The sequence below is a fragment of the Thalassophryne amazonica genome, chromosome 4 (genome assembly GCF_902500255.1).
Source record: "Thalassophryne amazonica chromosome 4, fThaAma1.1, whole genome shotgun sequence".
Lineage (NCBI taxonomy): Eukaryota > Metazoa > Chordata > Actinopteri > Batrachoidiformes > Batrachoididae > Thalassophryne > Thalassophryne amazonica.
Window position 1 is genome coordinate 70,548,450 of NC_047106.1, and position 16,005 is coordinate 70,564,454.

The 16,005-nt window shown below is 41.3% G+C and overlaps 1 protein-coding gene across 1 annotated transcript in view; it reads right to left on the reverse strand.

Annotated features, from left to right (window-relative positions):
* LOC117508943 (transmembrane protease serine 2-like) overlaps positions 1–15,713 on the reverse strand; it is a 62,669-nt gene extending 46,956 nt beyond the window's left edge. Inside the window, exons 1-2 of the mRNA XM_034168779.1 lie at positions 15,699–15,713; positions 15,336–15,603 (exon numbers count right to left, since the gene is read on the reverse strand). Of these exons, the coding sequence (XP_034024670.1) occupies positions 15,336–15,603; positions 15,699–15,713 (283 nt within the window). The remainder of the gene's footprint in view (positions 1–15,335; positions 15,604–15,698) is intronic.
* Positions 15,714–16,005: the final 292 nt, after the last annotated feature.

A 16,005-nucleotide genomic window follows, 5' to 3' on the forward strand; every position in this document is an offset into this window, starting at 1 on the left:
CAGCCATCCGTTTAGAAATGAAATGGTCGTTCAGCCTGTCGATGGCGGCTTCGGAGCGTGGCGCGCCCCACAGCCGCTGGGGGCCGTCCTTAAAGCGATCGTAACAAATCAAATCAAATCAATTTTATTTATATAGCGCCAAATCACAACAAACAGTTGCCCCAAGGCGCTTTATATTGTAAGGCAAGGCCATACAATAATTACGGAAAAACCCCCAACGGTCAAAACGACCCCCTGTGAGCAAGCACTTGGCAACAGTGGGAAGGAAAAACTCCCTTTTAACAGGAAGAAACCTCCAGCAGAACCAGGCTCAGGGAGGGGCAGTCTTCTGCTGGGACTGGTTGGGGCTGAGGGAGAGAACCAGGAAAAAGACATGCATAACACTCCTTATTCTCTACCAAGCCCGTAACATTTTCACCGAAAGCCAGATAAATTTTTCTAATGGTTTCCAGCTGCCAGTCTCTAACAGTTTCTGAAAAAATTCTGATGGAAAAAAAGCCCAAATCATTCCGCCATTTCCTGGCAATGAAAATCCGATGAGGGGGCTGGACCACTCCTCACTCAAAGCCTGCTCACAGGCGAATGACGCAACCGACAGGCGTGGAAAAACTCACGCATGCACACGAGGGTTCAAGCTTGTCTGACGCAATCACACGTGATTCAAATCCATATGGTTTTTGAAAAAAATAATAAGGTCGGATACTTTTCTAATAGACCACGTATATGTATATATATATATATATATATATATATATATATATATATATATATATATATATATATATATATATATATATATATAAATCATTCACCAACTTCTGTACGTGCTTGCACAAGGAGAATAACATCTTAGCCTGTGTTTGGAAATCTGTTTGTCTGGTTCAGGCCAGTGACTGCTGAGAAAGGTCAGCTGACGACAAGGAAAGTATTGTGACAACTTGGAGAGACAGTTGACAGGAGGGAATAGACCCCACTGGGACAGCCATGGGTTAGCTGCCCATGACTGTAGTCTTGTGTGCCTTGCAGCATGCTCGAGACACCCGCCATAGCTACTAAAAGTCACAGAAAGAGAACACCCCCAGAGTCTGCGAGAGCGGGGGTGGAAGAAGACTCATCGGCTGATAACATGGTAACGACTGGACTGGAAACGACTATGAGTAACAAAAGTACAGTACAAGAGAACACCACAGCATGCATCACAGCTTCTGATGTAACAGCAGGCCACAAGCTGCAGGTCTGTGTATGAGGATGGAAGAATCTTACCATGGGTTGAGGGTTCACCAGGGAAGGAAAAGGTGCTTGAGTGAAGAAAGACAGTTGCCTCGCATTGACTATCATGTGCGGAAGGGGTCATATCAGTCGAGTGAAGCACAGCAATTGGATATAAGCCACAGCTTACAGTGCATCAGCACCACTGGCAGGGAAGAGGAAACCCCAAGCACAGAATCAACAGTGATACAAACATCAGATGGTGAACCCACCCAGCCTCCCAGACCTGTAGTGGAAAAGAAGCTCCCAGGGCACAGGTTGCAGGTGAAGTGGCCCAGTGCTGCTGACAAGAAGCTGTGGGAGACGGTGAATGCTGACTTGAGCCGGACACTCAATCAACTGCGAGGCTCAGTAGAGAGGAAGCTGGATCAGATGGGAGACATCATCTACCAGTACGGGTCAGAATGTTTTGGAGAAAAAGAGGCAAAAGTTGCTAAAGAGGCTCCTACCCCTCCAGTCTCCAGGAGGCAACAGGAGATCAAGCGCCTCATCCAAGAGAGGAGGCAGCTCAGGAAACATTGGAAGAAAGCTTCAGGGGTAGAAAGGAAGGGCATGAGCATTCTCCAAACTGATCTAAGGAACCGTCTGGCATCCCTCCACAGGGCAGAGAGTTTAAGGAAATGTAGGAGGAAGAAAGAACATATAAGAGCTCAGTTCTACAAAGATCCCTTCCAATTGCAATTGTCGGTGGAGGGACTCTGCTGCACATGTCTGTTTTCTTGGCTGCTATGTTTTTGTCATTGTTTGTTTTCGTCAAGTACGTTCAGCGGGCTTGGTTTTCACTGAAAGAGATTTTCGATTCAAACTGTTGTGGCTGGGTAAACTATCCAGGACGGAGGAGTTGGGTATTAGTATTAGCACTGGTATGGCTAGCTTTATCCAGCCAGTACATCCAATGCCGGGCTGCAGGACCTACTAGCTCTAGCCAGCTAATGTGTGGGCCCTCAGCTGTTGCGGCTTCAGCTGTTGGGACTGCGGGACTGCGGAGTCGTCCCAACTTCAAGATTACTGAACAATGTTCCAGAAGAGCTGTTGCGATATCCGAGAGGAGGACTGCGATGTCCCAGGAGGGGGAGGAAACGGGGCCGAAGAGGCAGCATTAGGCAACGTGTCCGGAGGGCTGCTAAGCTACCGCTGCCACAAATACTGCTTTCTAACACCCGCTCCTTGAGGAATAAGTTGGACGAGCTGCGATTACATCTCAGGGGCTGCTATGAATACCGTGAGTCTGACTTAATGGTTTTTACAGAGACTTGGTTCGGCAGTGATATTCTGGATACTTTTATACAATTGGACGGATTTTCCCATGTCCGTATGGACAGGAATGAAAAATCTGGTAAAGCACAGGGGGGTGGGCTATGCATTTATTTTAAAGACAGTTGATGCTCAAACGCCGTAAGGGACCGAATTTGTAATCCTGACCTGGAATTGCTCTGTTTAACGCTGAGACCCCATTACCTTCCAAGAGAGTTCACCAGCATATTTATGTGTGCTGTTTACATTCCACCTGATGGAAATGCTACCAGAGCAGCAAATCAAATTGCTGATTGTATTCACCGTCACCTGCAGAAAAAACCTGAGGCTCCTATGTTAGTTTTAGGGGACTTCAACCATTGCAACCTGAATAAGACTCTACCTGGATTTTATCAATATGTGAAGTGCAATACCAGGAACGCTAACATCCTGGAGTCAGTCAGAGCTGCGTGTCGTCAGAGCGAGCTGCAAAAAGTTTGTACCTGAGTTTTCAGAGGTGGTGTTTGTGGTTGCCATCTGCCACGCCGGTGTTTGCCAACCCGGACAGTGGGAATACCACCTCAACCGGCAACTTAGCCCCGCGACTGGACAGCAACAACGTCCGAGGCCCAACGTGGTGAATTCACTGAGGCCGCGCGCTGTGTCATTAGAGCCGCGCGTCACGAGTGCCGCTTCCCCGAGGCCTCGTGCAGCCACCGCGGATCCATCAGCGTGGAAACACCGAGGCCGCGCGGCACCAGCGCAGTGCAGATCCATCCCGGTGACAAACAACGCAGGCTGTTAACATCGGCGATCGACAAGCTGCTCATAAGCCGACCATGGGGCCTAAGAAGGTTCTGACAGCGGAGAAAGGTGACGATATTAAAAAATCTCTGGACTTTCTATCAGAGGAGATTTCTGTTGTGAAGCAGCAACAGAAATCAATCATGGATCTGGTGGAGGAGGTGAAGGCATTACGGCTCCAGAATGCCGAGAAAGACCGGCATCTGGTGCAGCTGGAAAATAGAGTGGCTGAATTGGAGCAGTACACCAGAATTAACGACGTCATCATCACAGGTCTTCACATCAAACCACGGTCCTACGCACGGGCGGTAACAGATGAGAGCGGAGGGGATCCCAGTGAACAGGAGGTCAGCTCTGTGGAAAAACAGGTTGCTGATTTCCTCCTATCTAAAGGTATAGAAATGGATTTAAATAACATTGAAGCGTGCCACCCTCTGCCCCGGAGAAATGACGGTGATAAACGAACCGTCATCATGAGATTCATCAACAGAAAACACAAAACAGCACTGTTAAAACAAGGAAGAAAACTGAAAGGGACAAACGTATTCATCAATGAACATCTCACCAAACGGAATGCCGACATCGCCAGGAAAGCACGCTTCTTGAAGAAACAGGGAAAAATCCAGCACACATGGACTTCAAACTGTAAAATATTCATCAAACTGAACGGATCACCAGAACAAGCAAAAGTCATGGCAATAAGGAACATCGAGGAGCTGGACAAATATGAACAATAGTGTTTCTTAAAGCGAGGATCTGGACAAATATGACCAATAAGGTATGAGGACACAAACACATCACAACACCATGACACAGACCAGAGGAACCTATTCATCTACTACCTATTCATCTACATCTGGAGACAAGAAGGATATAACTCAAAGGATTGCTGATCATGGAAAAGTAGAACTGAGAACATTTAAATACACAGACCACAATGTACTGGACTTGGAGCACGATATAGACCCGGACAATAATTTCTTCTCAAATATCAATGACAGTTGTTGCTATTATACAGATGAACAGTTTAATCGGATCATTAGAACGGATAACAAATTATCAATAATCCATTTCAACAGCAGAAGTCTATATGCAAACTTTAACAACATTAAAGAATATTTAAGTCAGTTTAAAAAAATATTTAACATAATTGCTATATCAGAAACATGGATCAATGAAGATAAAGGAATGGATTTTGAACTGGATGGATATGAATTTAATTGTGTAAACAGAAAAAATAAGAGTGGAGGAGGAGTGGCTGTGTATGTGGATAAGAACATGGATTATAAAATAGTAGACAATATGACAACTGTGATTGATAACTTATTAGAATGTATAACTATTGAAATATGTGAAGAAAAAAGCAAAAATGTATTAGTCAGCTGTATATATAGAGCACCAGGATCTAGTATTGAAACATTCACTGACTGTATGGGAAAAATGTTCTCAAAAACTAATCAAAAAACTGTGTTCATTTGTGGTGACTTAAATATTGATCTGCTCAATCCAAATAAGCATAAAATAACAGATGAATTTATCAGTATAATGTACAGTATGAGTTTATATCCAAAAATCACCAGGCCAAGCAGAATTACATCCCATAGTGCTACCTTAATTGATAATATATTCAGCAATGATATTGAGAATAACACTGTGAGTGGATTATTAATCAATGACATTAGTGATCATCTACCAGTTTTCATCGTTTATAATAGAAACCATCGGCGGAATCAGCCAGAGGAGAAAATAAAATACAGGCGAGTGCGGACAGAGGAAAACATGAACACACTAAAGAAGGATTTACAGGAGCAAAACTGGGAAAAGGTATACAGTGAAAGTGATGTTGATAGTGCATATGAAACTTTTTTACAAATATTTACATCATTATATGATAAAAATTGTCCAATTAAACAAGACTACAGAAAACAAAAAATCCAAGCTCGACCATGGATGACGAAAGGGTTACGAAATGCATGTAATAAGAAAAATACACTGTATAGAGAATTCATAAAACTAAAGACTAAAGAGGCAGAAAATAGATATAAGAAATACAAAAATAGATTAACTAATATTATACGGGTATGTAGGAAGGAATATTATAGTAACATATTATATAATAACAAAAACAATATTAAAGGAATATGGGATATATTAAATAGCATTACCAAAAATGGTAATAAAAAACAGAGTTACCCTCAGTATTTCATTGATAATAATGTCAAGAAGGAAAATAAGGATGAGGTAGTCAACGGTTTTAATAATTTTTTTGTAAATATTGGACCAAGCTTGGCAGAAAAAATTCCCGATTCCCAATCTGAGGATTGGGATAATAATCTTATAGAAAGAAATCCCTGTTCAATGTTCCTCACAGCAGTGGATGGAAATGAAATTATAGACATTGTGAATAATTGTAAATATAAAACATCTACCGATTTAAATGAAATTGATATGGTGGTGGTAAAACAGGTCATTGAATGGATTGTAGAACCATTAACATACATCTGTAACTTATCATTTCAAACCGGTAAATTTCCCAATCAAATGAAAATAGCTAAGGTTGTGCCGCTGTATAAGACTGGGGATAGACACCACTTCACAAATTATAGACCTGTTTCTTTGCTTCCACAATTTTCCAAATTATTAGAAAAGTTATTCAATAATAGATTAGACAAATTCATAAATAAACATAAATTACTTACTGATAGTCAATATGGATTCAGAGCACATAGTTCAACATCACTTGCATTAATAGAATCAGTTGAGGAGATTACAAACGCCATAGACCACAAATTACATTCAGTTGGAATATTTATAGACCTTAAAAAGGCTTTTGATACAATTAATCATGACATATTAATCAATAAACTTGAACAGTATGGGATTAGGGGGTTGGCGTTGCACTGGGTGAGAAGCTACTTAAGTAACAGAAAACAGTTTGTGAAGTTGGGGGAATATACATCATCATGCTTGGACAATGCTTGTGGCGTCCCACAGGGGTCAGTATTGGGTCCAAAACTGTTTCTAATTTATATAAATGATATTGTCAATGTTTCCAAAATATTAAAATTAGTATTATTTGCAGATGACACAAGCATTTTTTGTTCAGGGGGGGATTTGCAGGAGTTACTGAGGAGGATCAGTATAGAAATGGGAAAACAGGTTCAATTACAAGTCGAGGGGGTAGCTATTGAAAGGGTACATGAAAATAAGTTTCTGGGGGTGATAATAGATGATAAGATAAACTGGAAGACTCATATAAAACATATACAAAGTAAACTGTCAAGAAACATTTCAGTTCTAAACAAAGCGAAACATATTCTGGACCACAACTCACTCCGCATTCTTTACTGCTCACTGGTTTTACCATATTTACAGTACTGTGCAGAGGTATGGGGTAATACTTATAAAGGTACAACACAATCACTATCAGTAATGCAGAAAAGAGTTATAAGAATTATTCATAATACTGGCTATAGAGCTCATACAAATCCACTATTTTTACAATCCAAATTCTTAAAATTCACAGACTTGGTTCATTTTCAAACAGTACAAATTGTGTATAAAGCAATAAACAATTTACTTCCAGCAAATATTAAAAATATGTTTTTTAACAGATCAGGGGATTACAGTCTGAGGGGGAAATTTAATTTAAAGCATCAGTGGGCACGAACAACATTAAAAGGTTTCTGTATTTCTGTCTGTGGGGTGAGGATGTGGAACAGATTGGGAGTGGGGCTCAAGCAATGTCCAAGCATGAACCAGTTCAAACAGCGGTACAAAAATATGTTTTTTTCTGGGTATAGGGAGGAGGAAGGGTAATGAGGGTTAGGGTGTTTTTGTTTTTTGCTTCGGCTTGTAAATATATAGTATTTTGTATGTAAGTAGGTATGTGTAGGTGTATATTTATGTTTGTGTATATATATGTGTATATATGTACATGTGTATATATGTGTATGTATATGTATATATATATATATATATATATATATATATTGATATCGGTTTAGGTGTGTAGGAATCTATGTGTATATGTGGCAAAGGGTATTACTGGTTGTGGGGAAGAAGGGGTAGGGATAAATAAGCTGATGCTTCACCCTACCCCTTTTCGGACATGTTGGGTACACAGTAGGAACTTTTTTGTTGTTGTCTTTACTGATCTATCTTGTAATTGTTGTTGTATCAAATGTTCGAAATAAACAGTTTTCATTCATTCGTTTTCATTCATTCATTCATTCATCCTGGACAAGTGTTATGGAAACATTAAGGAGGCTTATACTGCTAAAGTTAAACCTCCTATCAGCAACTCTGACCACAATGTGATCCATCTGTTACCTATTTATCGGTTGATTTTCAAGTCTAATAAACCAGAAATCCAGACTGTAAAGTTGTGGTCCAGTGAAAAAATTGAGGAATTGAAAGGGTGTTTCCTGTCTACAGATTGGGACATTTTCCTCAATGACACAAACATTGACTGTGTTGCTGAATCCATAACTGCCTATATTTCCTTCTGTGTTGACTCTATTGTACCTCAGAAAACTGTTAAAAGGTTTCCAAATACAAAACCATACATCACAAGAGCTATTAAGGACTGTATCAGGAGGAAGAAGAATGCTTTTAAATCTGGTGACACGGGTGGTGTCAAAGCAGCCCAAAAGGAATTGAACCATCAGATGAGATTAGCTAGGCTTCAATTTAAAGAGCGGGTGGAAGAGAACCTTTTTAGGTCCAACTCCAGGAAATTGTGGGACTCCATTAAAGCCATGACCAACATGGAGGCAAAGAGGAAGCCTCTGTTTGTCACTGATGAGACTAAGAGGGCAAATGAGTTGAACAGTTTTTATTTACGATTTGAAACTGATAGCATTAAGGACTGCTGTGTTGTCCTTAAGGATGTGACGTGATTCGAAGAACAGGATTCTGATAGATGGCGATGCTGTGGCAACAACTTTTAAATCTATGTGCGGGAAAAAAGCTACAGGGCCGGATAAGATGTCCACTTTTCTCCTGAAAACATTTGCAGATGAGCTAGCGCCTGCTTGGCAGCAGCTGTTTCCGCTCTCCATTGACACACAGACGGTACCAGAAATCTGGAAAAAAAAGAACTATCATAATTCCAGTTCCAAAAAAGTCATGTCCTCAGGAAGACAATGACTATAGGCCAGTGGCACTTACCTCAAATGTTTGTAAAGTTTTGGAACGACTTATGATAGATGTGCTTCAATCTGATGTGGAGCCATTTTTAGACAGTTACTAATTTGCTTATAAAAGGAAACGCAGCACAAGTGATGCTATAACAACTTTGATGCACCTTGATAAGCCTGGTACATATGTTAGAATGCTGTTTATTGATTTTAGTTCTGCGTTTAACGCTATTCAGCCACATATTGTTCTTAGGAAGTTGGCACAAATGAAAGTTAACCCCTTTCTAAAGTGGTATTATTCATTTTTGACGGATCGACCACAGCAAGTGAAAATAAACAGAACACTTTCAGATACAGTGGGGAGCTGTACGGGAGCTCCACAGGGATGCGTCAGCTTACCATTCCTCTTTACTCTGTATACTAACGACTGTGTTAGCTCTGGGCCTGATCAGTATGTGGTGACGTTCTCTGATGATACTGTCATTCTGAGTTTACTTTCTAGGTCACTTGATGTTTCTTCCCATATGGCTGCTGTGAATGATTTTGTGGTTTGGTGTGACAACCATAAACTCCAGATAAATACAAACAAGACGGTGGAGATGATGTTGGATCCCAGATCAGCCGGTGACCATAGTTCTGTTGTCATAAACAACCTCACAATTAAACAGGTGACCTCTTACAAATATCTTGGTGTTTACATTGACAGTAACTTAAGCTGGCAGACACATGTTACTTCTGTCAGTGTCAGAATTCACCAACGGTTACACTTTTTGCGCAGACGCCATTTATTCTGGGTCTGCAAGAACATTATGCTAATTTTTTACAGAGCTAGGATTGAGTCCATTTTTTGTTATGGTATCACCAGCTGGTCTGGGAACCTTCCAGTCAAATTGAAAGCACAGATCCATGCCCTTATAAAGACTGCAGGTAAGATCATGGGCCACACTCCTCCCAGTTTTCAAGAACTCTCTGACAGAGCAACCATTACACAAGCAAAAAACATCTTAATGGACAGCTCACATGTTCTGCACTCAGAGTACACCTTGCTAAACTCGGGTAAGAGATATCGTGTTCCTTTGTGCAAATGTAATCGGTACAAACACTCATTTGTTCCGTTGTCTATTAAGCTTATTAATGAACAAGCTTAAATTGTACATATGTCTTAGGACAAATTTTGCACATTTTTCAGTTGTATGGTGAGTGGTAAATGGCTGTGTGGTTTTAGTAGGATATAGTGGGCTGATTATAGTGATTTTTTAAGGTTATTTTTGGTTATTTATGTTATTTTATTGATGGTGATATTTATTTTTGTGGCTTTTATTGTGTAAAGGCTGGTCCTGTTTTTATTGTCTGTGCAGGTGAGCCCCCTCATGCACCAAACTAAATTTCTCCGAAAGGAGACGATTAATAAAGAACTTTGAACTTTGAACTTTGAATTCCTGAAAACTCTCTTTACTCAGGAGAAAGGTGGGGTACAAGGAGCACTTCAGGACAACATACTCTGATCCAAGGCATTATGAACACCTAGCCATTCCATCAGATATCCCAACAATTGCCCCCCCCGAACAGCAGTTTGAGATTGGCCCACCAACCTGGAAAGAGGTGGAGAGCACCGTCAAGTGGGCAAGAACAGCATCAACCCCAGGGCCAAACGGAGTCCCCTATAAAGTATACAAGAACGCACCAGATGTCCTGAAGTTTCTCTGGAGACTCAGGAGGGCAGTATGGCAGAAGGGGACCATACCCAAAGCGTGGCGTAGGGCAGGCGGGATCCTTATCCCAAAGGAGAAGGATGCAGCGAACATCAGCCAGTTTCGCCCAATCTCACTACTTAACGTGGAGGGTAAGGTCTTCTTCAGCATTATAGCACAGAGGATGGCCAAGTACCTGCGCAGGAATGAGTACATCGATACATGTGTGTAGAAGGCAGGGATATCGGGCTTCTCTGGGTGCCTGGAACACTCCAGCATGATTTGGTATCAGATCCAAACTGCGAAGCTAGAAAAAAAGGATCTCCATGTCATCTTCCTGCATCTTGCTAATGCCTTTGGTTCAGTGCACCATGAGCTCCTCTGGACTGCCTTCAAGTTCTTCAACATCCCGGATGCCATCAATACTCTGGTGAAAACCTACTTCCAAGACTTGCAGTTCTGATTCTCAACTCCTGAGTTTACCACCTCATGGCAGTGCCTGGAAGTAGGCATCATGGCTGGTTGCACCATCTCTCCCTTGGTTTTCACCATGGCGATGGAGATAATCACTCGAGCCTCAAGCTGGGTGGTAGGTGGTCAGAGACTCGGCTCCTGTTTGCACCTCCCCCCACTCAGAGCTTATATGGACGACATCACCACCCTGACTACTACCCTCCCATGCACCAGGAAATTCCTCAGAAAACTGGGCCCATATGAAGATAAAACCATCCAAGTCATGCACCATCTCAGTGGTGAAGGGAGTGCTTGCTGATCTGAAGTTCTTCATCAGAGATATTCCAATCCCCACAGTATCTGAGCAGCCTGTAAAAAGCCTGGGAAGGCGTTATGATGCAAGCCTGAAGGACAGTGACCAGGTTAAACAACTACGCAAGGACATCAGCGCTGGGCTACAGTCCATCGACAGCACCCAACTACCGGGGAAGCTAAAGCTCTGGTACCTTAATTTTGGCCTCCTTCCCCGGGTGATGTGGCCACTTGCAGTCTACAAGGTCCCCATCTCGACCGTGGAGAAGCTGGAAAGAGGCATTACTGCCTACATCAAGAAGTGGCTTGGAGTTCCTCGATGCCTCACCACCATAGGGAGATTGAGATTGTGGGAAATGTTCAGCATGGAAGAGGAGGCCTTGGCCTAACTACCAGTCACCCAGTTTGGAGTAAGGCCTCGGCACCAGAGCGGAGGACGATGGTGGTGGAGGAGATACGCTGTCAGGAAGAAGCTGCAAGATGGGCTAAAGCAGTTTCCCTTGGCAAACAGGGTTGGTGGACACGGTGGAACAGTGTGGAAAGGAGGAGGTTGAGCTGGACAGAAGTGTGGGCCATGGAAACGCGAAGTTTGAGCTTCGCCATTAGAGTTACATACGATGTCCTGCCAACCCCAACCAATCTCCACCAGTGGTTTGATAAGGATCCAGCATGTTCCCTCTGTTCCAAGCCAGCCTCCCTGTGGCACATACTCGTAGGGTGCAAGACCAGTCTTACCCAAGGGCAGTACACTTGGCACCACAACCAAGTCCTAAAGAGTATTGTGGCCACTCTGGAGGCAAAGCGGGCTGCCGTCAACTCTTTGCCACCGCCAGTATCCATCCCCCCATGGGCAACTGCTTTTGTCGGTGAAGGGGCCAAGGCAGCCAGTAATACCTCTGCACCAATGGAGAGAGGCCAGCTGTATTTGGCGCGTGACTGGAAACTGAAGGTGGATATTGGCCAGCAGCTTGTATTTCCTCCAGAGATCGCCACCACCACCCAAAGACCTGACCTGGTGCTTTGGTCTCCATCTCTGAAGACCAAAAAACCAAGATACACAATATATAAAGCTGAAATGGGAAGCAGAAGCCAATATAAATTTAACAGGGGAAGATTGGGATGAGATCAATCAATATGTATGGAAAACAACATCATCATTAATGTGGAGAGAGCATGGATGGAAAAATATTGTACGATTCTTTAGAACTCTGGCACAGACAAAATATTGAGACACAAGTTGTTGGAGAAAATGTGGGGAAGAAATGGCATGTACATGTCTTTTGGTCTTGTCCTGTAATACAAAGCTATTGGGTCGAGTTAAAAAAAATGTATAGATAAAGTATTGAGGGCTGACCTTCCTTTTACTTTTGAGGTATTTTATTTGGGAAAACCTGAGGTAAATAATAAGAATTATCTCAACAATAAGATGATCATGCTTTTAGCAGGGAAAAAGGGGATCACCAAAATGTGGAGGAAGGAAAATGTGCCGAAATTTGAAAATTGGATAGAGGTGATGCATAGTATATATTGTATGGAGAAATTGACATATTATTTGAGATTTGAGGAAGAAAAATTTGAGAAAATATGGAAGGGATGGGTAGCAGTTGTAAAGTCAATAAGATCTGATTTTATATAAATCTATATTCCCCATGTTGTTCAGCTACATGTTGTTTTATTTTTACTATGTTTTGTCTTTACTTGAAAAAATGGATATTATGTGTGGATGAAAGGAATACATTGTAAATTGTATGTACAGCTGTCCTTAAAAACTAATAAAAGTATAACTAAAAAAAAGGACAAAAAAAGGACATAAGTCCTGCTCACAGACTGATTGCCAGAGACAGGACATGTCAACATCAAGTATAACTCCAGACATCTCCACATTTGCTCACGGATGGTTCGTTCGCACGCACATGTGAACAATTAAAAAAAACTGCCTGGCTGCAGACAGTTAGTTCCTTGTTCTCCCCTCAAACTCTCATCACTGTGTTAAAAAAAAGGACAAAAAAGGACATAAGTCCTGCTCACAGACTGATTGCCAGAGACAGGACATGTCAACATCAAGTATAACTCCAGACATCTCCACATTTGCTCACGGACGGTTCGTTTGCGCGCGCAGTCTCACAGTCAAAGGAGGAAAGATAAACTGTAACAGAATTCAGAGCGCAGACCTGCAGCTCAGCACAAGAACAAATATAAACTAGAAGAGAAGTCAGAGTGCACAGTCTGGCTGCAGCCAGACTGTGCACTCTGACTTCTCTGTGCAGAGAACCTACAGACTGCATTCTCACCTCATCTCTGCCCCCTGCTGCGCGCACCTGACGCAACTGGCAGCAACTGGGAGCAGCCCTGGTGTGAAAGGGGCTTTAGTGTCCTCAGTTCCCAAACACTTATTGAGTGTTGTTAGAAGGAAAGGTGATGTAACACAGTGGTAAACATACCACTGTCCCAGCTTTTTTGAAACACGTTGCAACCATCCATTTCAAAATGAGCAAATATTTGCACAAAAACAATAAAGTTTATCAGTTTGAACAATAAATATCTTGTCTTTGTGGTGCATTCAATTGAATATAAGTTGAACAGGATTTGCAAATCACTGTATTCTGTTTTTATTTAGATTTTACACAACGTCCCAACTTCATTGGAATTAGGGTTGTATGCTTGCTAAAGCAGCCTTTTACATGGGTTTCATTGTGTTGTTTTCACACACGTCCAGAAGACTCAAAAAATGAACAGATTTTCATCCATCTTTGTGGAAATGTTGGTCCTGACCTGAAACAGAATTCAGGTGAGCAAAAAAGTGGGGAAACAGGATTTGCTCAACAATTTTTTTGATATCATGTAGTAGACAGGTTTACTCATGAATGGAGCAGTAGTATATATATATATATATATATATATATATATATATATATATATATATATATATATATATATATATATATTATACTCTAAACAAGGAACCACTGCTCCTTCTCTGCCCCTGACCAAGGCAGCAGCTCTACATCTGGAGTTGGTCCCTGGGTGCCGGATTGTGGCTGCCCACTGCTCCTAGTGGTTGGATTGTGTCTAAGTGTAATTAGGGTGGGTTAAATGCAGAGGAAAAATTCTATGTATGTATGTACAATGACAGTAAAGGCTGCTCTTGTTAAAAGATTTGAGGCTGTAATTGCTGCCAAAGGTGTATCAAGAAAGTAATGAGCAAAGGGTGTGAATACTTATGTTCATGTGATTTCTTAGTTTTATATTTTTAATAAATATGAGAATAAAATCTGTTGTCATTATGGGGTGCTGTGAGGAGAATTTTGAGGGAAAACATGAATTTACTACATATTGGAATAAGGCTGTAACAGAACAAAATGTGGAAACTGAATACTTTCCAGATGCACCGTATGATAGACCAAAATGTATTTGTTACAGAAATCTGCAACACACCACCTGTAGTCTAATAACTCTGTCTTGCTTACAGATCAAAATATTACACCATCCAAATCTATACTTCATCCTACCACATGTTTAAAGAGTTGTATATCCCTGATCCTACTGCCACCCTGGATCTAGTGCTGGGGTTCTTGTGGCTGATCCTCCAATGATCTAACAACTATCCAAACTCAGTGAGACTGCAAAGTTGGGAAAACAGATCAGTGAGGTGGAGATGTTGTTCTACTGACACTGCAAGCAATCTTGTTGAAATCTTGAATACAAACATTACCCCAACTAACTGGAAGAAAGTCGTGCATCTGTCTTTCAGAAGAAAAGTGATTGTCTAAATTAACCCAATTACAGGGGTATTATAATGCTCTCTGTTCCGGGTAAAGCCCTAGAAAGAGACAATTTCACCAGGATTCAGTGCCACCTGCTTGCTGCTCTGCGACCAGCATAATCTGATTTCTGACTGTTTTCTGCAGGCCCTCATGCAGCACACCTGAATATCAGCAGGGCTTCTTTATGGCCTGTGTCAATTTTCACATTGTGCTTGACTTGGTCAGTCAGACCGCCATGTCATACCTCACAATTTGTGCAATCCCTTACCAAAAAATAGTACTGATAAGTATATAAAAAGTAAACTAGACGTATACTTGAAACATACTTGCATATACTACTTTTTGGTAAGGGATGGCCATCACAGGTGATCTTTACACAGGTATTGCAAGTGTTCTATAGTGTGGAGGCTGTATTTGACTTCTTCACAGATAACTCAGGTCAACCATGTTTTCTGGCACTGACTCTGTTCAGTGTTTGCATGGACTCAGTGAGTCCAGTGACTTGGTACATTTTGACAAGGAAAGACTCAGTTTTGCAGATGATGCAGTGATCTTTATGAAATAATTGCTTGCAATTAAAAAACATTTTATTTAAAAAAGAAAACAAACTTGATTCTATTATTAAATTCAGTTCTCCGATAATGTAAAAGAAAAATTTACAGGATTACCTTTGCTTTTGGGAACGGAGTCCTTAATTTCATGTGGGGGCAGTGGGTCTGACTTTGGGGTCAGATGGTGAACATACTGTGGCTGAACATCAGAGAGGCTGAATGGATGAGGTCGCCTCTCATCGCCCTCCTCATGCGTGAAGTAAAGACCAGAGTCCAGATACTGTGAATGAAGGAATGACAATAACAAGCTGAAAGATGATGCGAGTTTGGGCAACACAAAAACATTAAATGTGATTTTAAATAATGTATAACTTGTCAAACATTTCTAAACAAATATTATCATTACTATTGATAAATAATACAAAAAAAATACTAATTTCTGCTTGAGATGTTCAATAAAATTTATAAAATTTAACTTACCGGATTGGTGATCATTTTTCTCTTTTCTGTACCATGTAAAAGTATGGAGATGGAAGCAGAGGAAAGAATTCCAAGATTCAGTGCAAGTATTATCGTTAACGTTAATGTCAACTAAGTGACCAGATTTTTTTTCCAGGTCTGTGCTTTGGAAAAATAATCAGATCTCTGCCATCTCCAATCATGAGCTCTGGGGTCTTTGCATTTTCACACCACACTGAGTAAATAGTTTGTAGGATTGTTCAACAGGCCACTCCCCACACTTGACAACAGTTTGAAGTTCTCCTCCTGAATCCACAACAGACACAAT